A 25,637-nucleotide genomic window follows, 5' to 3' on the forward strand; every position below is an offset into this window, starting at 1 on the left:
TTTGACCTCTGGCGGCCAGCAGACAGAGGGGTGCCTGTGACATCAGAATACTTCAGTCACAGCTGCTGCTGGGCCAGAAGGGGGTCACACCCTGCTGTCTCCATCCACCTCTGGAAATAGACCCTGTTGCTAAAGAAGTTACATAAGTCCTGTTTTGCCGAGTGGTTGATTAATGAGCACAGAAGGTAAGAGACGTGTACTGCCTATTTTAGTGTGTCTGTGTTGTTGCATGTATGAGTTACATTCTTGGAAGGAAGTGGATGTCCCACCTCTTCCAACACTGCTGCATGGAGTCTACTTTGATAACTGTTTATCTTAAGTGGACTACAGTTCAGAACTGCAACCACCTTTCAAGAAAATAACTCTGAGGCCTGACTAAAAAAATCCATCTGACACTTTATGTAGATCTAACTTGGTTTGCCTGACTGTGTTTGCAGCTCTACTGACTGTTGGCAATGATCCTACATACATCCTACAGACGGAAGCTGAAAACTAGGAGATCAGCCGGTCACTGAAACACACAGGGAGACTGGGAGAAGGACACACCAGGATAGTGGTGTCGGTGGGTTAATAAAGTGCTGAGGTGGTGAGGAGCTGGCTGTCTTTTACAGATCCCCGCTGTGCTATCGCTCCAATTCAGCAGCTCCTCCTGTGCTCACTGGACTCTGGAAGAAATCAATACCAACTTGTGAGATTTGATTTTGCTACAGATATGAGGACTTTCCAAAGTTCTATTTAAAACAGGTTATTGCATATTTAGCTGGTTATTATTTACTGAATATTGCAGAATAAACATAATGGACAAAACAGAAGTCCACATTATATTCAGATGTGTGACTGAACCCCAGAGAAGCAAGTGAAAAATGAAGACAAGAGGCAGTGGTTACTAAAAGAACAATATTTCATAGTTTAATATCATCTCTGGCAGGCATTAGCTGTATTAAATACACATATTGCTTTCCAGTTTTTTTCAGAGCGGATTAAGTTTTCAGTTCACATTTAATCAACTTTATTCCAGTCAACGTGTCAAATCTTAATCTTAATGACTGTCCTGTCAATACCAAGGCAAATATAATTTGAAACAATTATTATTTACATATGATACAAAAATATACTTCACAAAAAAAGAGTGATAAATTTACAAGAAGCTCTATAACATTACAAATATTTTTCTATTATAAAAAGCCACTTTTAAATAGTCTTCCAGCTCAAGTTTTGGATGAGGGAGTGTAACCGGGTCTGTGTGGTGGGAGGATTTATAATTCCAGTGACTCTTTCTGGCACATATTCCACGTCTGCACTCCTTATAATTTTTCATGGAGTCCATTACCTCATGGCTGCTGAGGATGATTTTGACCCTGCAGTCCTTGCAGCCCAGTAGCCATGTGGTCTGGAGTCAGTAGGACGCTAGCAGGTTAACTTTAGGAGAGCTGGCCTGATGCCGTGCTGGAGCAGCGCGGCAGTTGCTGTGCCATCCAGCTGCATCCTGTTGGGTGGTTTTCAGTGTGAGAGGGGGGGGGGCAGGTGCATATTAACTGCTCAAAGGGGGGGTTCCAGACTTCCACTCCGTCCGTCCCTCATGGCTACGCTCCAAGCCAACTGTGAGCCTCTGTGTCACATGCCTAAGAAGAGACGGAGACGGACAGACAGACATGATTAGAACAGGACTCGCTGGCTCTGCTCTCAGAGCGGCAGACGTTTGGTTTTACAGGCTGGTCATCGTAAACGCCACTGGCTCTCATAAACATGGCATTCTCCAGGGCTAACAGGGGAGCCTGATTGGCTGATTGAATGTCCAGCTTTGCAAGGGGGACGGGACGCCTGTGAGTCGTGAAAGACGGACATTCGGTGAACGGAGCCGGCGGTGGACAAACAAACATGGAAATATGGAAAGTTGTTTTTTCCCTTCCTTACATTTACAGTTTTCAGCCCAGGTTTTTCACCAGCACACATTCCTCATACTCTGATGCTTCAGTCCAACACTCACAATCCCCAAGTGAAGAAGAGGTCCAACCCTCATTAGACATGTACGTCTATAAACAATGCTGTAAGCCACTAAACAGTTTCCTATTGACTTATCAGGTTCGAGTTTTGTGTGTGTCAATTCAAGTTAGATTTGATTAATATAGCCCAATATTACAAATCACAAATTGCCTCAGGGTGCTTTGCAATCTTTACATCATACACAACCCTTTGGTCTAAGAAACTTCAATTAAAAAAAAAAAGAAGAAAAAAGAGGAAGACACACAAGACAAACACATGCTTCACATACACTGGACTCTGTGCCTGTGTTGTACTCTATTCAGCACATGTACTATATGTGAAGAAGGTATACGGGGAGAGAAAGATGGGAGGAAATAGAAAGCCAGTGTTCGCAGTGGTGTGTGGAAATTGCGTGGTGTTGGAAGCAGCAATTTCTCCAAAGCTGAGTGACGGGTGAAAAGGGATCCGTCGCCTCTCTCTCCAGAGGAACACCCAGAAGCCTGGAGGTCCATGCAACGTGCCTCAGCCAGTTCCTAACCCTGACACACCTTCGTTTCTTAGAAATCTGAGGGGGGACGACTCCTGTGTCACTTTATGAGTGGTTGTTAGCATCACTGACAAAGGGAACAAATGTTCCTCTTAATCCCAAGTAGCGGGCGGCGCCAGCACACCGGCTAATTTATCAGGGGTTCTGACAGCCAGATTGCATTAGCACTTACTCTCTAATGTCTTGTCGAGGTCGGCGATGAAGTCCTCCAGCTCTTTGGTGTCCCCCAGTTTGGCTGCAAGTGAGACAGAGAGAGATCCACGCCTCAGAAAAGTTTGACTATAAGCATCTTCAGCCAGCAGATAGGGTTAAGGCTGATGGTTCAGAGTCTTACACACTTTAACATATCTAATTACAGCCGTGTGAATCTGGTTGCAGACCAGAAATATGACTAATATGTCTAACCTGATTTTCTTTGTGTTTTTACTATAGAAGTTTAAATTGTGTTTGAGGAGTTCAGCTCACGTTTGGGTGACAGAAGAGGAGGCGAGGTGGTGGTCGGGGAGAGCACGGTGGGCGAGTTCAGTCTCTCATCACTGAAGCTGAAGCTGTTCCTGTTGAGCGACTCGGCACCTGTCGGAAAGAGACGAGGACAAAACGCAGACAAATTGAAGTGAACGTTCCCTTTTCGGTGTCCCCGCCGCTGATCTGTGTCAGTGGACCAGCTTCACTGTGTAATCACTGCATTCTCCTCTAATGACAGCCTTCCTCCATGGCCTGTCATACACATGCACCACGTGCATGTGCAAGTATTTGAACACAGTGAGGTGCACACACACACACACACACACACACACACACACACACACACACACACACACACACACACACACACACACACACACACACAAACACACACACACACACACATGATTAGACAACGTGTATTCTGTGGTGAAAAACCACAACATCTGTACCCGACACCTTCTCTGTATTTCTATTCCGCTCTGCTTCACTGGATGACTTTAGAGCTAATTGTTTCTATAACTCAGCTACTTCACCTCAGCTGTGGCAGGACGTAACGGCAATATCACGTTTTCTTGGGTCGAGAGCCTAATGGCAGAGGACACTCTTGTTTGGGATGCTGCTTCTGTCTCCTCTGTACCACCAGAACCTCGACACGGAGGCTTACAGAAACGATATAATGGCCCCCTACAATCTGCCAGACTATATTTCAAGCCACCACATAACGTAATATAGTTTCACTGTTTGTTTGTCTGGTAAGAAAAGGAGGAAGAGAGACTTTTGCTGCGAGATTCTTGTGCAACATCAGAGCTCATCTGTCGCACTTCTGTCATTAAAAGCAACTCAATCAGCTTTGTTGAAGTATCAACCTCTGCTAATGATATCTGTGTGACTACAAAGTAAAAGGGTGTGTGTGACAAAAAGAAATTAGGCTTCACTTAAAGCTGCCTGTGTTTATCTCGCCCTTCTCTGCAGAACTCCAGAGGAACTTGACAGCGTCTCAGATGTCGAGCACCTACTTATTCCCCCCTCTCTGACCCGAACCTCTCCCATCACTCAGCTCACAGCACACAGTGGGAGACAGGAGACGCCACACACTACAGGGAGCAACCACACACACACACACACACACACACACACACACACACACACACACACACACACACACACACACACACACACACACACACACACACACACACACACACACAGACAGACAGACAGAGCTGTGGCCTTACCATCAGCATTTGACTTGAACCTGAAACCTTCTCTGCTTCCTTTTCTGCTCTCTCATATTCATCACTGTCTCCTACCTTCTCTCTCTCTCTCTCTCTCTCTCTCTCTCTCTCTCTCTCTCTCTCTCTCTCTCTCTCTCTCTCTCTCTCTCTCTCTCTCTCTCTCTCTCTCTCTCTCTCTCTCTCTCTCTCTCTCTCTCTCTCTCTCTCTCTCTCTCTCTCCCTCTCTCTCTCTCTCTCTCTCTCTCTCTCTCTCTCTCTCTCTCTCTCTCTCTCTCTCTCTCTCTCTCTCTCTCTCTCTCTCTCTCTCTCTCTCTCTCTCTCTCTCTCTCTCTCTCTCTCTCTCTCTCTCTCTCTCTCTCTCTCTCTCTCTCTCTCTCTCTCTCCCTCTCTCTCTCTCTCTCTCTCTCTCTCTCTGTCTCTCTCTCTCTCTCTCTCTCTCTCTCTCTCTCTCTCTCCCTCTCTCTCTCTCTCTCTCTCTCTCTCTCTCCTCTCTCTCTCTCTCTCTCTCTCTCTCCCTCTCTCTCTCTCTCTCTCTCTCTCTCTCTCTCTCTCTCTCTCTCTCTCTCTCTCTCTCTCTCTCTCTCTCTCTCTCTCTCTCTCTCTCTCTCTCTCTCTCTCTCTCTCTCTCTCTCTCTCTCTCTCTCTCTCTCTCTCTCCCTCTCTCTCTCTCTCCCTCTCTCTCTCCCTCTCTCTCTCCCGATCACTCCAGGGTGCAGCTCTAAGACTCAGCTCAGTTTTTGTCATTTATCTGCGCCTTCACCAGTCGTTCCATCCATCAGGCTGTGAGACAATAGGTCTCCCCTGCATGGGACAGGTCCCTCTTTATTGGACTGCCATGGAGAGGACAGTGCACATGTAGGAATCTGATCCCTTTAGCAAATCAAGAGGTTCATTAGTGCCAAAAGACACAGGTTCCATCACCTTCCCTGCGTGTTTAGCGCTGCGGCTGCTAACTTGAAGGATGCTTAGTGGTGATAGTGGTGATAGTGGTGATAGCTGGGATGGTAACCACTGTGGGCAGTGATGAGACACACACAAAACCACTGGAACCTGACTTATCATGCAAATTGCTGAGGCAAAAAACCTGCATGGAACTATATTCAGATGAAAATAGAATGCATTTCAGAAGCCTGATTCCCTTTCTGGAGTTGATCGTGCATGTGACTGAATGACGATCTCTTAAATGGTTCCACAGACAGCCTTTCCAGAAATCTTTAAAAGCCTAACTCTCTTTTCACGCCTTCCCTCGGAGCTCCCAAACCACTCTCATGCGTTTAGGAAAACTATCTTAGCACATGGCGACCTGAAGCATATTTTTCTCCGTGTGTCAGCGTATGAGGCTTTCCCATTTGGATTACAGCCTGCCTGGGGCCAGTTCCCACAGCTGGGGAAGCGGACTTTTTAAAAACACTGTATGGTACAGTAATAAAGTAATGTATGACAGTAAAACTTTAGTCAAGCAGCTGCAATCCAGGGGCAGGTGTGCCAAAATATGCAGCTGCAGCTTCATCTGACGCCGAAATCTCTGGACCGTGATAAAGAGATTCTCTCCTTCTCTCTCTTTATCACGCTCTCGTTATGTCTTGTGCGTGAGCATACATCATGCATATGCAACAGTTTACCAGTCGCTCTGTAGTCGGTCCATGACCAGATGCACACAAGGTATAACAGTGCAGTGGAGGAGGAGTAGCAGGAGTCGTAGAGGCAGTAGATACACACAACCAATCCATTCTCTTTAGTCTGCACAGTGCCTGATCTCCATTCTGGAGTCCTACCTGTCTGTGTTTTATGGTAGTCTGTCACCTTCCCTGCCTTGAGATGACCTAAACTGTCCAGTTTCATTGTTCCATGCCACAGATCACAACACATCTAAGATGAAACTTTATTTTAATATTATTACACCAGGAGCAGCCGGCAGGACGATCCTCCCCACAGCTGGTGATTAAACGGTGAATAAAATCCCACTCACTCTCTGAGTCGCTGATGCCGCTGTCGCTCACGCTGGCGCTGCTCCTCCTCTTCATGGTCTTCAGGTGTTCGTCGTACCTGAAGTGTCGCTTCTCCACCGGCGACGTGAAGTCTTCGATCACCGCGTCGAACTCGCACAGCGCGTCGCTCAGGTCCTCCTGGTCGACGAACTTCGCTGCAGGAACATAACAGAAAAGTTAAAAAAAAACAAACAAACATGAATGGGGACAATTAAGGACCGTTGATAATCATAGACCATCAGATCATGGTATTATTATGGCATTCCTATATGACTAAATATGTCCAAATTATTGAATTCAAATATTTACAACAGGAATACTATTGTAATTAAAACATCAAACCAGCTATTTGTATTATTAACCTATAAATAGAAAACAACAACAACACAGGATGAAGAAAAAGAAAAGAATTTATAATTACCTTGAGGTTTCAGCTTCGGGGACTTCATGATTCCACTGACCAGGTAAAGATTATCCAGTAATGTCCCACAGAGTTTGTGTATTATTAGAAGCGTGTGTCCCTCTGTGTAAAGTCCCGGTCCGGTCTGTGCCCCTGCGCAGCGCCGCTGAAGGTCTTGAACTGACCCTCCAGGCCGAGGACTGACGCTTTTTAACGAACCCTACTCAGAGGGGGCGGGGACGGCCGAGGCTCAGAGGAGACGGCAGGGTGTGTGCGTGCGTGCGTGTGTTTGCGCGCGCAGTGGCTAATAAAACATTTTCCCGGTTGAAGTTACACTTCCCTGACGCCTCCTTCATAAAAAAAAAAAAAAGTATGTTTGTAAACAACTTGTGTGTCACTTGTCAGGCAGAGGTGTAATCCAGAGATATTTATAATCATGACCTACTGGTTTCCATATTTCATCACCAGGCAGATCAGGACAGAATTGGAACCAATTATCTGAGAGCCAGGCCAAATAGGACCATCCGTTTCTGGACCCTGGTGTGGGCTGTTCAACAACAAATAAAGAAAATACATTTTAAATATATGGATCTTCATTTTTTAAAACAGAAATAACATTTGGAGTGTTGAAAGTTTTGTCTGTGATGGAGTTTACATGAAGTAAAGGATCTTAATCCTTCTTCTATCACTGATATTTAACATTTTCTGTGTTGTTCAAATGGACCTCAGCTTTGTTAGTGAGTCATTTTCATTCATACAGTGCAAAACTCTGGATTTATATGTGGTAGTAAATCACAAAGAGTCCGGAGAACCTTCATGTTCCAACAGTCTGAGGAAAATGAAGAGTTTCTTCACTCTGGAGAGAATTCACTCTGGTCTTATAGGTGTCGTGAGGAGACATTTTTCCCTGATTAAAATCCGGTTCTCCTAAATATCTAATGACCATTTAAATGTGGAGTTCTGTAACTGAATTGCATATTTAAAAGCACAATATTTGTTGTTATAGAAGAGGATTTAAGAGGTTCAAAGAACATATTTTGAGTTACATGTCTGTGCGCTACTCAGACAGGACCTTGGGAGTACCCAAGGATCTCCACGGCTGTTATCAGCTGGAGGTCATTCAAACAAAACTGGATCTCACTGACAGGAACATATTTTGTCTGGAGCAGGCTCTATCGTCAGTGAGCATGGGGCACCCTCTGGTGGTGCAGAGTCACACTTGCATCTGATCTTTGCTCACCTGTGTGGTGGTGCGTTTACTTACCAAAATGTTCAGTTAGACGAACATCTGGAAAACAATCTGAACTCATGATCAACTTATTTCAGTGATTTAAATCACAGGTCTTCACCAACAGGTGGACTTGATGGAACGTTTATTAGTGTCTCAGATGTCATTTGTGTGACTTAGCAATCTGTGTTGCAGCTAAAAGGTCTGCACTAAGGGAATGAATCAATGAGAAGACCTTGAGTTGTGTCAAATGCAACTATTATGGTGAACTGTTAATTTTCAGATGGTTAAAAAAAAAAAGACCAAAACTGTCTAAAAAAGATCCTCACAGCACACATTTACACACTGCACTACAATTCCAAAAAAATACAAGCAACTGAGAAATGATGTCTCTCCAGGGATTTAGTTCATGCAGATCTGGTAACTTGTAAAGGCTGCATTACTTTTTAACATCCTACTTGATTGCAACATCCGAGTCAGCTAAAAAACCCAAAATGAAACTACCTGGTGGCAGGAGTTCTGATTTATGGAGCAGTTGACTTCACACTCATGAATGTTAGTAGTATTCAAATGAGGGACTATCAGTTATTTTATTATATTACGTGCTGATGTCAAGATGATGAGCACATTGCTGCTTTATCAATTTGGTGTCACATTGCCATTTTAGTAAAAAGTGTATAATAGAAACATATATATATATATATATATCAACATGATTTCCACTGTTAACTGACTCAGAGACGGACAGCTGCTTCTCATCAGTAGTCCCGCAGCCTCAGACGACCAGTCGTCCAATAAAACTATCTGAGTTAATTTGCCTGCACACATCAGCTGCATGCCGCAGAGCCATGCAGAGACTTTCACACCTTCAGTGCCCAGTTTAACACGATCAGCAAATGGACAAACACAACATGTGTTTGCAGCTGCATGTGTCCGTTGACTCTGGAGGCCCTTGGGTGCTGCTTAATGACACGCAGAGGTGCTAAAAGTGACACCTTCAAGATACCATGAGAAGATATCAGGGTTCACATACTCATACTTGGGATAGCACGGCTCTCTATTTGCAAACAGAACTCACTCATTAATGTCATCATACATCAATGAGCTGGACACAGAATCAAAATCATTGAAATTATATTTATTAAATAATAAATTGCATGATATCTACTTACATATTTACATCATTCATATTTCTTTCTGATTGACAAAATGTCACATATGAACTCTAAACTCCAATTTGTATTTTAGAAACAAAACAATTGACATAAGTGTTGGTATGACTCACTTATTTCACTTACTAATGCTGGTTTGATAACTCGTTTTAACTTGGACTAATACAGTATTGATATCATAAAGTGCTTTGCACCGTATTCATTTGTAAAGGCTGCATTACTTTTTAACTTGATTGCAACATCCCAGTCAGGTAAAAAAAAAGAAACTGAAACTACCTGGTGGCAGGAGTCCTGATTTATGGAGCAGTTAACTTCAACAAGCTGTATGATGAGTTTAACATATGGCCGGAGCACTTAGTGTGCTGTATGTGTGTGTGTGTTTGCTTGTGCCTACACAAAAAGACTATGGTATAGTATAAATACACGAGTGTAATATACACATGTAGGTCTATACACAAGCACATGCACTTGCACATATACAGGTAATATGTATACGTGCGAGTGGATGTGCTTGTGTCCAGACCAAGCAGCAACCAGCAGTGACGTCACCCGTTGGTTTGTGAACGGCCGTTATGAAGCCTTGAGTTCGGAATTCGGCCGGCGCCGTCTTGCTAGTTCAGAGTGGTTTAGAGCCGGAAGTGACCATATTTGGGCGAGCTGGGGATTAGCGAGTGGGGATCTATTGAGCTGATTGGAAACATGGCGATACTACGTCCCGCCCACCGATAGCTGTAACCTGACTTCACCATAGGCCTGTCAGTCAAACAGACACGCCCCCAAAACATGACTTTTAGGGCTTATTTAGGGCTTATTTTCCAATTAATGACAGGATAATTGTCAGATAGGCAGCCAGAACACTAATCTGGAAAAGTGAATTTTGCGAATGACATACAGAAAACTTGTGGAGAAATTTTATTGACTGAGCATTTTATGAGACACGTTGAATAGAAGTCTATGGGGCCGACCTCTAGTGGCACTCGGTGGTATTGCAGCTTAAGGCGCTTCTGCCTTGGCCTTTTTTTTCAGAGCCGGAAGATACTTCAGTTTTATATACAGTCTGTGGTCTAGACCAACATGTGTTTTAAGTTTGCATGTGTATCTATTTTCATGTATATGTGCAGAGTTGACCTGACCTGTCATCATGTGGTATGTACTGTATCTATCACTCAAAATCACAGCCCAGGAGCTCTATTCTCATGGTGATGGAGCCGATCCAGCTTTTGGGGACGATGCGGATGAAGCGAGAGAAAATGGGAGGAAAGATGTAGTTCTTCACGTGGTCATTGTTGTTGTTATTTCCGAAAAAAGTCTGGAAAAAGAAAAAGAAATCGTTCAGCAATGACTTCACTATTAGTGTTAAAGACAACCTCAGGTAGCAGTGAAAAGGTTCTGCTCACCCTGACAGGCTGGTTCTCGTCATCTGTGTAGTGGTTCCAGTGAATCCCGTTGTCACTGTACTGCAGAGTGTAGGAGATGACGTACATCTCTGTCCCCAGAGATTTGGCTCCCTGCGTGATGATACCCGTGATCTTCTTAATCTGAGGCAGCTCCACCTGGAGCCACTGGTTCATGTCGTTATACTGTGAAAAGACAGATGCCAGGTTTGACTTGTGGGTTCACGTGTGCACATTAATGAACTACTGGAGTAACCTGTGTGTTAATCAGTGTACATTCTTTTTAGTGTTTTTCACAGGGCTGTGAGTGTGTGTGTGTGTGTGTGTGTAGTGATATCGGCGGTCACTTAGTTCCTGTGTTACACGATGCCATCTTGTGTTTCTACCAGAGTTGGGAGGGTTAGTTTGGAAATGTAATAGATTACAGATTATGAGTCACCCTTTACCCGCTCTAACAAATGTTTTAAACTTGGCAAAAAAGCGAAACAGTTCAAAAATATAAATGTAAACTTGTCAACCTCCCAAAAGAACTCAACACTGACAACTGCGAAACTTTAAAATTAAAGTTAAACTATGATTGGAACGTTTTGATTTTAAAGCACAACCACCAAAACGAATCACAGTTTGTAGACCACAACTGACTGCAATGAAGGATCAATGTCACTCCACATTCACTCCATCAACGGGGCTGGATACTGTTCACAGGGTTTTAACTCTGGTTCCTGAATGACTCTTTTCAAATGTATTTTCGTCTTGTCCAACGTCATGACCAACGGACTCGGCCGAATCGCTTAGAGCATTGCCTATGAATATAACGGTGCAAATTCGAACAAGGCCAAATAAAAAACAAGGCTCAAAATTTAGCGAGTCGCTCCAGACGTAGAAAGAAGACATTCCAGTACAGCGAAAAGATGTAAAGCAGGTTTTCACCAAAAATAATATAGCTTGACTTTGTAAATACCAACATTTTTAATAGTAACTGTAATCTAATTAAATATCTTTTTCAGTAACAGATAACATTTACTTTTATTTTGTCATTGAATTATGTAACTCTTACATGTAACTAATTAATCCCCAACACAGTTTCCACCTGATGTTCACAAATAATTTGAATGTGCTGATTTATGACCTGTCATGTCATTGTTGGATTACTACCTTAGCCCGCCATGCGTTGATGGTGCCCTGTCTGTTGACACGTGCGAGTGACGGTTTCCAGGGTCCAGAGTACCAGCTGGAGGACGAGGAGCTGGCTGTGATGTGGTGGTCTTTGATCAGTCCGTCCTCCATCCCCAGAGGTACCGAGCAGCCTGAGGCGGGAGATTAGAAATGTGAATTTCACAGAAACCTCAACTCCATCTTAACACCTGGGTACATACCTGATATACACAAAACAATTGCCACAGCGCCACCTATAGTCAGAGCTTCATCAAATTCAATATGCGTAATGGTTAATGCTTAACCCTGAACCATCTCTTAGTTATGCTCTTACAGGCCTCCATTACATCTCATTAACTTCATGCTTTGCCTCTCCCATAGTTTACTATGATGTCCACAGCAAGTATGGAGAATTTGGAGAATCTAACAGTGTGATAATATTACAAAAATATGAAATATATACTGACTATGAGATTCTTAAGAATCTTTGACACAAATTTTGTAACAAATGAAAAGAAAAAAATAAACAGCAAATTTGGAATTTGGAAAAAAATAAATTGGCATGGCAAATATTATGTCAAGACATTAAGATAAAGGAATAAGAAAGGCATTTGTGGATGAAGTCATTCTGAACCTTTTCTTTGATCATGTTCTGACTTGCCCACATCAACGCACATATACGTACTAACATCTTACCGTCAAGCTCACAGCCGTAGAACTCCATGCGGACTGTGGCCGCATTGTACCAGGTGATGGGGTGGAGCCTGATGAACCGCCCAACCATAGGAGGAAAGAAGGTGTTGCTCTTTGTCTCATAGGCCCCCTGGTTACCTGTGAATAGCTGATTAAAGAGGAAGAGAGGTGGTCACACACTTGTTGTTGACTTTGCAGTGGTTTACATCAATCAAGCGGTCGATCAAACTTCCCCCCACCTTCCTGAAGTCCTTGCTGTCGCCTTTGTAGAAGGTCCACTTCCGGCGGTCGTTACTGTAGGAGATTGAGTACTTCTTCACAAACTGGGGGCTGAACATCTGCTTGGCTCCCTGTGTGGCCACCTTACTGATCACAACCGGCCGCTGGAAGTCCACCTGGACAGGGGCAAGTCCACAGATTGTATTTACACAGAAAGCAAGTGCACACACGGTAAACATGTTCACCACACCTACACCACATACCTGAATCCAGCTGCTGTTCCGCTCGGTGCTCCATGCGTTGTATTGCCCCTGATTGCTCAGTCTGGCGAGATGGGGCTCCCAATGTCCTTCAGAGATGAAACGTTGTCATTAGTCTTGTGAATGTTTTGCTTATAGAGCTTTACGGCAACACTCATGCAATAATTTCAGGAGGACTGCAGTGGATTTGTTGCTGAAACAGATGAATGCAGAGAGGAGGCACCACATCTACCTCTGGTGTTGTTTGCTGTGATCTGGTCGTCTTTTACACTCCCTGACTGTAGACCCAGTGGACGGTAGCAGTCTGGAGACGTACAAACAATATTTTAATATTAAAACACAACATGTCAGAGTAGGTAAAAAAAAACAAAAACATACTGTAAATGCAGCAAGGAGGGTTTCTTTTTTAAATGTTTGCACCGTTATCTAGAGCCAGAAAGAGGGTCTGCATGCCCCTCTGTTGATGGAAACCAACTTCTGTCTCCAGCTGCCACAGGCCAGGTTTGGATGGATACATCTCCAGAGTTGCAAAGCCCCCTGCAAAGACAGTTTAGCACAATGATTCATTTGAAAGATACTGACCTATTCAGCAAATATAGCCCGTGCGAGGGCTGTTCTGCATAACAGCTGTTACATATTTCCAGGGGTATCATCAATTGTCCTTCTGAAGTATTCTGAATCATTGTATTTCTCACCAGGCAGCAGTGGATAGACAGCATGTCTGTAGCTGGAGGTCTTTTTGTGAATGAACGTCTGTCCATGGAAGTGGACACTGTGAAAGTCTTTGGGAGAACCCATGTTGATCAGGTGCCAGCACACAAGCTGGTTGGTGTACATCCTCAGGCCCTTTAGGCTGTATATAATTCCATTGATGGCTAGAGAAACAACAGACAAACAATTTTTTTATGTCATGACTTTGTTTTTCTCCTCTGTCACTGATTAGTGGTCAATGCATCGAAGAGAAGTTGGTGCAACTCTAACTGCTAACAGTGGGTAGAACTACTTTATATGTTAAAATTAACATGTTATAGAATTGTTGGTTATCATGCAATGATCTAAACCAGACTTGTTAAAGGAACATATATGAATTACAATGGAACTTGAAGTTCTCCTGTAAGTTGCGATCTAAAATTCTTCTCCGGCTTTTCCTTTGCATGATCTCGCGGTTCTTCTCGTAGTACCAGCTCTGCGACTCATCGAAGGTCATGAAAAGCAGCGTGAACTCCCTCATCTCGGGTAACTCCCTGTCCAGGGTGCCCTCTCGACACACCAGCAAAGGTCCAATCAAACCAGAGTGGATATCCCTTTCCTGGCAAATAGAGTATGCACAAGTTCAATATAACATGAAAAATGTGAAAACATAGCACTTTTATCATTCCAATAAAATGACTGTCTTTCCTTTAAAGTGACAGTCGCAAAGATTTCTTATCTGAATAAATGTCTGTTGAGTCTTTATCGATGAATGAAGTAACACAATGGTGACTGAATCTGTGGACCACTGATGAAAGTCCTCACATTTGCAGTATAATGAACTGTTCAAACAAGCTGTCTGTGGCAACATTATGAAGAAATATCACAAGCAGTGCACAGTTGGAGATGTGTTTTCCATCACCCAGTGAAAGTTGTTCTGTCAGAGAGGGTAGACAAAGCTACAGCAACAGGCTGACTCTGTAGCTCACTTTTATGTGAGTTCAAAAGCTGCAGTTACTGGTGCCACCAAAAAAAAAAAATCTGATTGTTGCTTTGAAGCAACGTCTTTAAAAATGTATTTGAAGCTTGTGTTTGTGTGAAAACTGCCTCTATGCCATATCTAAAATATTGTGACTTTGTACATACAAGTTCTTACGATTCCTGACATACATTATGTATATTTAGTTGATATTTGTCCACATTTCTATTCTCACAATAAGTCAAAAGTACTAACCGGATTAACACCTGAATAGTAGGCCCAGGTTCGACAGTGAGACTCTTCTGGTTTTGGCCCAACCATATCACTGACTTTCCACAGATATGTATAGGTGGTATTGGGTTGAACCTCATTGTCATATTTATACCAGTACGTGGAGCCATCCTCGTAGGACAAACCCTCTGTCTGCTTGGTGTAGGAAACCCCATTAGGGTGTATGGAGTACGGACGGTTAGCATTGTTCCTGAACACCACCTACGCGACAAAAATACATATTATGTGTTTGGGTAGTCATGGCTCCAAAGGTGAGACAATACTCTGATTAATTGGAGACAGTCAAAGGAGAAGATCTAGAACACTCTTATGAATGTAGGGTAACTATAAAACAGCCAGAAGCCTGTTAGCTTAGTTCAGCACAGGAGGAAACAAGTTCAGTATGATGGTCTTTGGGATGCATCTGACATCATATTTAACATTACCAATCGAAGCAATCAACTCTTATCAGAAAGCAAATAAATATTTACACCAAAATGTTGGATTACTGTATGAGGGAATAATAATAATAATAATAATAAGGCAGACTTACCATTATGCTTTGTCCAACCTCTGCCTTGATGATGGGTCCCAGGATGCCTAGATGCTCATCTATCTCCCCACGGATGTCAGGTGTGCTGAAGCTACTGTCCAGGTAACCTCGGAAAACCACCTTGGTGAACTTAGTTTCGCGGGTGTTATGTTGTGACTTCTCTGGCCTCCTGTGCCAATAACAAGAGCTTACGTTAGCTGTGGAAGTGTTCTTGCAGTAATAAATTCCATTAATTCAGAACGTTTTTATCATGGTATATAAATGCTTATTGTGTTGTCGTATCTCTGAGCTTACCTCTGCCCGTAACCACCATAGTCCCATTCTACCTCCTCGGCAGCGATGAAATAAGTCTTGAATTTGGGGCCTGAGAGTTTTAAATAGAATTTGGTGGTCTCGTCCAAGTTGAGATTCTTGATATCTTCACGACTACTGTAGGGGTCTTTGTACATCACATACTCATATTCGTTGTGTTTTACATCTTGTTCATCTAGCCCTAGATGATCTGGTTCATCCCCGGGAACATACAGTTCATAGTCACTGAAGTCAGGTCGGGGCACACCAATGACCACCGGCATGTTAATCAGCTCCTCCTCATCGGACACAGGTTGTGGTCCATTGGGTCGTACCCCGCGGGGGCTCATTCCTGGATGGAATCCTCGAGGAGAGAATGGTAAACCACTCCTGGCCTGGGGCTTGTACTCCTTCCTCCTCCTTGTTTTCAAACCTTGGCCCGTCTGGGGCCTCTGTCGGAGGTTCACCTTCTTTATTTTCCTTTTTGGAGGTGGCGTCATTTTAGGGGCCTCCTCTTCAAAGTATTTCCTCATATGGTCAGGAATGTTAATGGGTACAATTTGATGAGTTTCTTCATAAGTCCAGTTGTGGCTTTGTGGTTTGAGGGAGGATGTTTTAATAACTGCTGTATTGTTTTCTTGAAGGTAGATGAACACCTCTTCGTAGCTGTCTGACTCACTGGGCTTGTCAGAACTGAGGGACAGGTTACCAGGAACTACAGCCTCAAGGGAGAAACTTTCCATAGAAGGTGTGTTGGTCAACTCGCTGAGAAGAGTTGTGACATTATCCCAACTCTCTGAACTATTCCACCCTGATGGAACTGACGTGGATATATTCACTGTGACATCTGGCCAAGTTTTGAGCAAAATATCTGTCACATTTTCAAGGCTGGAATTGGCTGGAAGAGTCACAACTTCAGAGCTATTGATTTGTAGTCCATACTCCGGCTCCACTGTGGGGCTCAAAGAGTCATTGTTATTGGTTTTGTGGGTTTTGTCTGCGATCTCCACCACCGACCTCAAATTGGTCAAGTTGTGTCTGTTAATGGTGCTTATGTTAACCTCTCCAACACCATCTGTTTGAACTGGCAACAAACGGTTTGCCCCACCTGCTGACATGTTGAATTGATTTGTTGGATTCTCATCTTCTCTATTTATGCTTTGTAAGAGCCTGTTGACAGACACATTGTCATCTTGAGTACTCTTGGGGTTGTTGATGCTGGACCTGGACAGATGCACAGAGTAGGAGAACACATCCCCTCTAGTGAGTCTCTCGTCGGAGTCCTCCACAGAAGTCTGGTTATCAACAGTAAGAGTTACATTCATTCTTTCACTTTCCGTGTTGGAACTTGAATTTCCTGACAGCGTTACAGTAAGATTGGTCGTTTCTTGTAATGATACTGAAAGATTGGTAGTTTCTGTGGATAGATTTCCAACAACTGGCGATGCAGTAACATTGTGAACTGTTGTATTCTTTGTGCCAGAAACTGCAACAAAATCAGGACTTGAGACAACTCCAGAAGCACTGCTATTTGTAGTTATACTGTCATTCTGTAGAAATAGATTGTGGCTGTTGAAAGCAATTGTGTTGTCTGTTTGATACAGAGAGGAATTGTCATAAACTGATGTTGTATTACTGTTTTGTATATGTGTTGTGTTGTCGCTGATGCTTTGGTCCTGCAAGTTATCTGCTGTGAGGTTCAGGTTTGAAAATAATGTTTCAATTAGTGCATCCAGGTTTGGAAAAGAGGTCTCAGTTTTTTTCTTTGGCTCCTCGAAATGTCTGTTGAAAGCAGTTGTGTTGTCTGTTTGATACAGAGAGGAATTGTCATAAACTGATGTTGTATTACTGTTTTGTATATGTGTTGTGTTGTCGCTGATGCTTTGGTCCTGCAAGTTATCTGCTGTGAGGTTCAGGTTTGAAGATAATGTTTCATTTAGTGCATCCAGGTTTGGAAAAGAGGTCTCAGTTTTTTTCTTTGGCTCCTCGAAATTAAGGGAAACAGTCGTATCTGCTTCGAGCACATCAATAGCATCGTAATCAAGGGAAGAGAGGTCGAGCTGCTCCAAAGATAGGCCCCCTGTTTGGTTCTTCAGAGACCTGAGACCTAACTCTTCTGCAAACATTTCTGTGTCCATATCCAGCTCCACCGAGGTTTCTTCTGCAGGTGTCAGCTTCTCGTCCTCCTTTTTGATATCTTCCAATGTCGGAGGCTGCCACACAGTAAAGTCTTTGTTTACGTTTGGATCGTAGTCGTACTCATACTCATACTGGCGGTCACGATAGCACACAACGTCCTGAAACTTAACGCGCATTCCTTTAGTTGTCTCATGGGAATTCAGGGAGGACAGGAGCCAGACACCTGGTTTAGGAGAGATCCACAAAAATCATCCATGAAGGACCTGGTTTCAGATGGTGTCATTTACTGCTGGTGAATTTGTTTCTGTCAATTCACATTTAATATCATACACTCTGATATACAGTATACAATTTGTTGCTGTCAGGACATTTTCTCAAGTTAAAACTATCCTGGTAAATCGAATATCTGGACACAATAATTTGACATAAAACAGGCATTGTCAGCCCAGACTCACCAATGTTGTCCATGGTCATAGTGATGGTCTCTCCAGTCATGGGGTAGAGGCTGAGGAAGTCCTCCGTCCTGTCATTCAGATCAAACGTATGGCCGTAGAAGGTAGCTGTCTGGATGTAGTCCTGTGCTCCAATGCTGGACACGTGCCATGTGGCAAGCTCCCTATTGCAGAAGCCCAAGACCGGGCCGCTCTCAAAGGCATAACCGTTAATTGCTGTAAGCAGGTTTATATGAATATAAGTCGTCTGACAGGCAGTTGAGGGCAATGCACTTATGTCGGTGAAAAACAATGGAGTGACTTTATCGAGATGAACTTAAATTAGCCTCCATCTGATTATGGCAAAACTTACTGTGCATAACATTGGACTTATAAAAGTCTAGGTCCTTCTTGTTGACTTTGGATCGATCACAATACTGACGAATGTTGCGATCCAGGTACCAGCTCTTGTTCTCATCGAACACAGAAAACACGGCATGCTGCTCCTTGTCTGCTTTCTTCTGTAGAAACAAACAAGTCCGTACTCATCTTTACATTTTTACTTTTATTTTGATATTAAATTCAACTGTCTGACAAATGGGAAATGTTTTAAAAGTGTAAAACAGAATTATTGGTGAACTTTTCTTTTATTGTCTTGCTAAATACTTGCTCCTCTATGACATGGTTACAAAAAAGTTTCATGTCAGTCATCAAATATATGACATTTTTTAGAGGATGTAAGAAAACATAAATGGTAAGTAATTTATTAAAGTAACAAAATGCTCACCACAACTTTATCTGCCAGCATTTCTACTGTAGCAATAGCCAACGCATAATTTGTGCATTATATATATAAAAAACATTTTATATATATATATATACATATATGTCAGCAGTCAAGAGTTCTGAGATTGTACTAACCTGGTACTAATATTGACCATTTTCGCTCTCTTCAGATTGGTTAGTTAGCTTGCTAACATTTGCTAAAAATTGGCAAAATGAATACAACTCAGGCTGATGGAAACATCATTAGCTCCACAGATATTTTGTTATAAGCCAAAGTATTGGGGAAATGAAAGTGAAAATTACAGAGAAGAATTTCATAAAAATCCTTTCAAGAGTTTTTGAGACATTTCACACAAAATCAGAAAAGTCAACTTGATGATGGCGCAAGAATAATGTCAGGGATCATGAAAGTCAGTTTGGATTTATCCTTTGATGACTATGAACATCTCAAATTACAAGTAAAATCACAGTTGTGAAATATACCGCTTTGTACCAAAGTGGTGGACCAACCATTCCTTTTTTTTTGTTGCATGAAAAGCATTTAGCAGCTTTTTACCTGCACATTTTTGACATTGAGCGAGTGACTCTTGCAGATGAGAATTGGTCCAATCAGCCCTGAAGCGATGTCCCGTGGTGTGTCCACTGCACTGTGGTACAGTCGTGTCAGACATCGGGAATCTCCATCCAAAGGCTCGTCCTCTTCGGTCACCTTCCACACATAGGTATGTGTCTCACCTGGCTGAACACCGTGGGAGTGGTTTCCTGGCAACCACATCATAAAATAGACATTAACTGTAAAAACATTTCACATAACCACACCAGAGTGTACAGCGCAGCTTCTCCAAGTGTCCAATCAATTGCTTTTACAGCGATGAGAGATCAATACCTCCTTCTGGGTAGTTGACTCCCTCTTCTGACTTCTCTATCGTCAGTCCATGTGGGTAGATACTGTAAGGCCTGGAGGCCATGTTCTTAAAGACAATCTGTGAAAGGACAAGTGCGAGCATGAGGACACACAGTCTGCAATCAATGATAAATGATTGTACTGAACTTAAGGTCCAGTTTAGTGTGACACATAATTCTTCTGTTAGCTCTGTGTTCATCGATTTGAAATGCCAGACTTTCAAAAGTGCTGACTTTCAGCTTTGTGTGTTTATATCCACACCAGTTCTAGAATAGATTATTTTCCTTTCTTAAAATCATTTAGTGTACTGATGCCCAAAGAAGTCACGTTATCGTCAGTAATGACATGTTGGTGCATCATTTTCAAACACTCCATTCCCTCAGCCAGAACTAAGAGTGAGACAGCTGTTAGAGTCCACAGTTAGTTGTACAGGTGATCAGAAATGGTTCAAAGCATAGCATTTACACTGCACCGCTTGTTAGCTTTGTTCTCATCATTGTCTGATTTGCTTTGAAATAATAATGGTCTCACCTTGATAACGTCTCTGATTTGCGCTCTGATCACTGGGCCCAGGATCCCCAGCTCATTTTTCCTTTGCTTGGTGTTTAACCTCTCAGTGAACGACTCGTTGTTGTACAGCGTGTACACCGCCTTCTCATACTTCCCACCTATGCGTGTTGATGACTGTCTCAGGTACTGCAACTTGAAGTCCCTACACAAAAAGAGGAGAGGTTTTATTTAACTTTGAGACATTTACGCTGAGAAATTTAAATCAGTTAATTTGATCCTCAACAAAAAAGGTTACACTTTGCTCCACAGGGTTGTCAGATAAGTACGCATGTACACATTTAAACATGTTATCAAACATATAGAATGCTTTCAATATTAAGCTGCTTACTCATCAACGTGTTCATGCACGTTAGGTGTGTAGTCCCAGATGATTTCCTCAGCGGCTATGTAGTACTTCCACTCCGTGCTATATCGTCTTTGTGCATATGTCATCCTTCGCTGGGGAGCTTCAAAGCCGTCACACTTCTTCACGTCCACAAATGCATGCATGCCCACTGTAATGGAATATGTTACCTGTGAGTTCAGCGACACCGGTAAAAAACAGTCAGCGCAGGATCTCTTCGTCTCAGAGTGCAGAGACACACTTACTTTCAATGTGTTTGACGTTGTGTGAGGACAGCAGCCAGCGCCCTGTGTGCACAGCCACCATGCTGGCAGTGGCGGAGGAGCCACTGATCAGCCCCACTGATGACACTTTGTGGCCGCTCTGCTGCAGCACCTGCCCGTTCATATGCACTGAGAATACCTCCGGCTCTGAGCTCATACCCACCAGATGCAGGCTCACGGAGGTGTGGGCACACACACTGACATCTGGAGGGAAAAGAGAAGACTCTGGGTCACATTGCGTATTTTGCCTTCACTGTTGTTTATTCAGAACATGACAGCTTTTTCACGGACAGTAAAGCACATACTCTGGAACATTTAGCAGTCAGCATACATCTGTACAAATAGGCTTTGGTGAAGGTATAAACATAATGTATTTTGGTTTAACACAATGTGGAAATTCTGCATTATAGTTCAAGTCTGTTCCAAAGCAAAGAGTAAGTGTTATTAAAATGTACCTATCAGCTGTATCCTGGTTCACAACATGATGGACAAGTTGGAAGAGAATAGTATTTTCTTTCATCATGACGTGTAATCATCATGAAGTGAGAAGCATTAACATTATTGTCAGTTATTAGAACATTTATTTAAAATATTACTAACAAAAGTCTGAGATGCCCTGATCTACAGTTTTAATGCACACCAGCGAACAATCATTTCCATTTACTGGGATATATGTTTAGGCTATTCTCAGGACTAGTATGATTTTATATGTTTTGTATGGAAATCATTATCCACAGATGACCTTGTAGCTTCAACACTCATAAATGAAGTGAATCACATCTTGTTAGGTTCGGCTCGGCAGGGTGGGAGTTGAGCCTATCTCCTGCACCAGGGTAGCTGTTTCCCTCTGTTTTCAGTATTTGTGCTAAGCTAAGCTAACCAGCTGCTGGCTAGAAATGCATATGTATCATACAGGCGGTAGAGTGGTACTGAGCTTTTCCTAAAATTTTTGCAAGAAAACAAATACAACTTTTGACCAAAATCTTAAAACGTCACCAAGAGGCGCTTCAGAGTTTTACTTTCTTTAACAATTGAGTGAATGGAATTAGTTAGTTTACACATCTGCATGTGAAATAAAAAAGGCTCACCCTGTCACTCACTGAGTGACATGAGATTAAATGACTGAGTGCTGTACAGACTGACCAGGTAGCGATCCATTTACGTATCCGTTGATGGTGTATTTGACATGGTTGTCGGAGGCATGGCCGTTTGGGTGGTACTTGCTCTGTTCCTCATCAAAAACCCCAAAAAGAAATACGTATTCCTGGTGGACGCCAACCTGTTTCCCCGCCTCATCTAGACTCCCTAGAAAGAGAGAGTGAGAGAAAGTACTCAAAATTAAATGACTAGTATTTTCAGAATCAGCAAATGCATCAGAAAATAACAACAACAAAAACAACAACAAAAAACACTCAGGCGCATGTTCATATTCGACTGCTCACCCGACTTGCAGATGAGCAGAGGACCAATGAGACCAGAGTTGTAGTCCTCGACCACGTTTATGTGGGAGGTGTAGGTGTAGGTGAGACAGGTGGGGTCGTTTGGCTGTGGAGAAACACCTGACGTCACCTCCCAGTAGTAAACATGTTCGCCGTTCGGCAGCACGATGTCATCCTCTTTTTCTTTTTGTGATGTGTTGTCAAAGTAGTTGGCTCCTGCAAAAACAAGCAAAGCATTCAGTTTGATTGAGGACAAAAACTCTGCATTACTGATTAATAACTAAAATTGTTAAATGTGGTGGTGATCTAATTAATTCCGTTGCCCTCCAATGGTCTGAGGAGATTATTAACTTTCATAAATGAGCAAATTCTGAAAATAATGAAGAAATAATGAAGAATTTCCTGTAAGCTGTTCCTTCACTTTGTATTTCCTCTGCACTCTGACTTTTGCATTAAGTACAAATTAAGGAGCACTTCGTCTCAATTTCCGAAAACCACAATGTCACTTATGTCTTAATTTATTTCTATGAGTAAAGACACAGACAGTGATTTCCTAAGGCTCAGCAATGCTTCCTGTTGGACTTCAGAACCGTCTGCCGTGTCCTGGTTAATATTTTAGAAAAAGACAAACAAGGTTGTTTGTTATGTTGGCTAATCTTGTGTAATTATTAGAATGAGTAACATCATGAGCGCCTACAGCGGCCCTAACAGACAGACTATGTTGCAGTTTTAGTTACTGGTGTCTTCAGGTTAACCACACGTGTGAGATTAATCTGCAGCCGAGTTACAGGTTCTTACCCTCAGACTGTTTCCCGTAAGCCACCCCGTGTGGGTGGAGGCTATACGGTCCACTCGCCATGTTTCTGAAAGTGACGACAATCGTTTCCCCCTGTTCAGCCCTCAGTGTGGGTCCGAGGAGACCTGTAGAGACAGACAGGCTTCAGTTTATTTATTAAGAAACCACAGCTTTTTGTATGCTTTGTTGTGTCATCAGGACATACTCAGTCTTTCTGGGTTATTATTGTTGGTTCACAGACTGTTGTTAACCACCAAAGTTTATTTAAGCATTAGCAATAATATAGATATACAATATCTTCAGTTTTTCTGTTACTGCGGTACTTATTTTCTCTTACATTCCTGGAAAAGAAAAATTACTTTGGCACTAAATTGGAGGAGAAAAGAGGAAAGTAAAGACAGAAATAACCTGCTGATGTGTTAGATGTGTTAGAAAAGATGGAATTACATGTTAGTAACAATGTTATTTTAGACTGACATGTTATTTTAAAGTTATTTCTGAGAAAATGTTCCAAAATGCCAGCTGGTTTACTATGTTACTGAGGCACATGATTGAGTATGTGTCAGGTAGCTGTTTACTCCACCTTAGGTTGCCTAAAAAAACCTTTTTTATTTCTGCCTTAGTGAAGTGTTTGGTCATAGCGGCTTCCAGAACATCTTCAGCTCTCCTTGCCACAGATCTGTCACTTTGCTAAAGGGATGAACAGATTCATCCAAAATATATTCGTTCATTTGGACAGCTCTGTCTAACATATGACTCCAAAATCATAATTTTTTTGTCACTGAACATTATTATTAGTGCACTGACACATGTTAATTTCCTTTCTAACCAGAACCACATTGCATTACCTGCTGAAGAACAACAGTTGTTTAGATATTTATTACTTCGTGAAGTTATTTCTACGTCCCTTGAAAGTGAACTTGGAGACAGTGACAAGTGTTTCTTCATAATCAAAACCAGACAGACAGTGTGTTCATGGAAATCACGCATCATTTACCTAACCAGGATGGATGAGTCTTGGCGTGCCTGAAGTCTTTCTCATACTCCCGGAAAACCACTTTCTTATAGGTGGGACCCCACCTGTGGAGCGGTGGAAAAACACAAAACTTCAGTCAGCTCAGAAAATAAAAATATTGACATAATCTACACATACACTGCAGTGCATGGACTTCAGGATAAATTGCCTTTGTAGACTGCATATTGCATCTAATGTGTGTGACGTAGTGTGTGTGTGTGTGTGTGTGTGTGTGTGTGTGTGTGTGTGTGTGTGTGTGTGTGTGTGTGTGTGTGTGTGTGTGTGTGTGTGTTTGTGTGTAACAGTAACATTTAATATAATACATGAGGAACAGGCTGCTAAAGAAATCAAACTCAACCGTTTTAACATCGTACAAACAAGTTAAGCAATACAATGCTGGTGAGGACATCGTGCATGAGATTAGGTGGACATGATTAGAATAAATAGATAAATACAAATAAAGAGAGAAAGAGACAAAAATAAAATGATAAAGTTGTCACATTGCATTACTATTCTTGACATTTAATATCAGAATTTTGAAGTACAACCCTACTTGTTTGTGTCATTGCCATTGTAGTTCCAATCTATCTCAACAGCAGCAATATAGTAGTGTCTCTCCTTAGGTTGCTGGTCTGCTCCGACATGCCGGACAGCCAGAAGAACCACGACAGGCAGGAGACAGTGAGCTCCAGCCCAGGCACAGAGCTTCATATCTGGGATCAATCCTCCAGGTGAGAACGGTCTCTTCAGCAAGTCAGAAAGCTGTGATCTGACACAGAGAGGTCCACTCTGTGTTTTATGTCACTGACACACACAGACAGATACACACACACACACACACACACACACACACACACACACACACACACACACACACACACACACACACACACACACACACACACACACACACACACACACACACACACACACACACAACGTCTCAGGGCAATGAACTGTGCCTCTTCCGTACCTAATTGAAACCTTGTGTGTTTTGCTATGAGTCATGCCTTTGGGGTGTGCTGATTCCCATCATCTTTAAAAAAGTGCAATGGGGATGAGTGTTGAAAATTACATTGCAACTTTCATTGACCTCAAAATGTCCCAGTGTAATGTCACTCCATAAAAACATGCCATAATTCACGAGCAAAACATGTATGTGTAATGGGTGGAGGAACACACCCCAACTATTGTTTATCTATACTTAAGCAATAGACAAATTCCTAAATGTAAGTAGCCTATTCATGTAATCTCTGTACATTACTTATGTACGTTACATTACATTACTGCTACATTACTTATTTGTTAGCAACAGCCTCAATCAATCAATCAATCAATCAATCAATCATTCCCCTTCTAATATCACTTACGTGAGAATGGTATTTTCTTTTATCAAATTGGTCGAAGTCTTTCATTTATCCAATAT

General features: G+C 42.4%; 2 protein-coding genes across 2 annotated transcripts; both read right to left on the bottom strand.

Moving 5' to 3' along the window:
* Positions 1-883: 883 nt before the first annotated feature.
* Positions 884-6,799, bottom strand: rgcc (regulator of cell cycle). The gene is made up of 5 exons (XM_069712068.1): positions 6,643-6,799; positions 6,203-6,376; positions 2,996-3,103; positions 2,703-2,765; positions 884-1,622 (listed from the first exon to the last, which is right to left on the bottom strand). The coding sequence occupies exons 1-5, from the start codon at positions 6,668-6,670 to the stop codon at positions 1,615-1,617; spliced, it is 381 nt and encodes a 126-aa protein (XP_069568169.1). The 5' UTR covers positions 6,671-6,799; the 3' UTR covers positions 884-1,614.
* A 3,183-nt stretch (positions 6,800-9,982) lies between these two features.
* On the bottom strand, positions 9,983-25,020 carry f5 (coagulation factor V). The gene is made up of 25 exons (XM_069712079.1): positions 24,765-25,020; positions 24,194-24,276; positions 23,199-23,321; positions 22,404-22,616; positions 22,105-22,266; positions 20,944-21,165; positions 20,684-20,849; positions 20,317-20,497; positions 19,768-19,864; positions 19,438-19,643; positions 18,469-18,616; positions 18,120-18,332; positions 15,529-17,887; positions 15,235-15,403; positions 14,667-14,903; positions 13,835-14,051; positions 13,438-13,617; positions 13,163-13,279; positions 12,975-13,046; positions 12,746-12,831; positions 12,503-12,658; positions 12,267-12,411; positions 11,571-11,722; positions 10,419-10,601; positions 9,983-10,330 (listed from the first exon to the last, which is right to left on the bottom strand). The coding sequence occupies exons 1-25, from the start codon at positions 24,920-24,922 to the stop codon at positions 10,184-10,186; spliced, it is 6,192 nt and encodes a 2,063-aa protein (XP_069568180.1). The 5' UTR covers positions 24,923-25,020; the 3' UTR covers positions 9,983-10,183.
* Between the last annotated feature and the right edge of the window lie 617 nt (positions 25,021-25,637).

Source organism: Brachyistius frenatus, unplaced genomic scaffold (genome assembly GCF_029030835.1).
Source record: "Brachyistius frenatus isolate BFR_SWC_R1_liver_20210118 unplaced genomic scaffold, ASM2903083v1 Contig_106, whole genome shotgun sequence".
In the NCBI taxonomy this organism is placed as follows: Eukaryota; Metazoa; Chordata; class Actinopteri; family Embiotocidae; genus Brachyistius; species Brachyistius frenatus.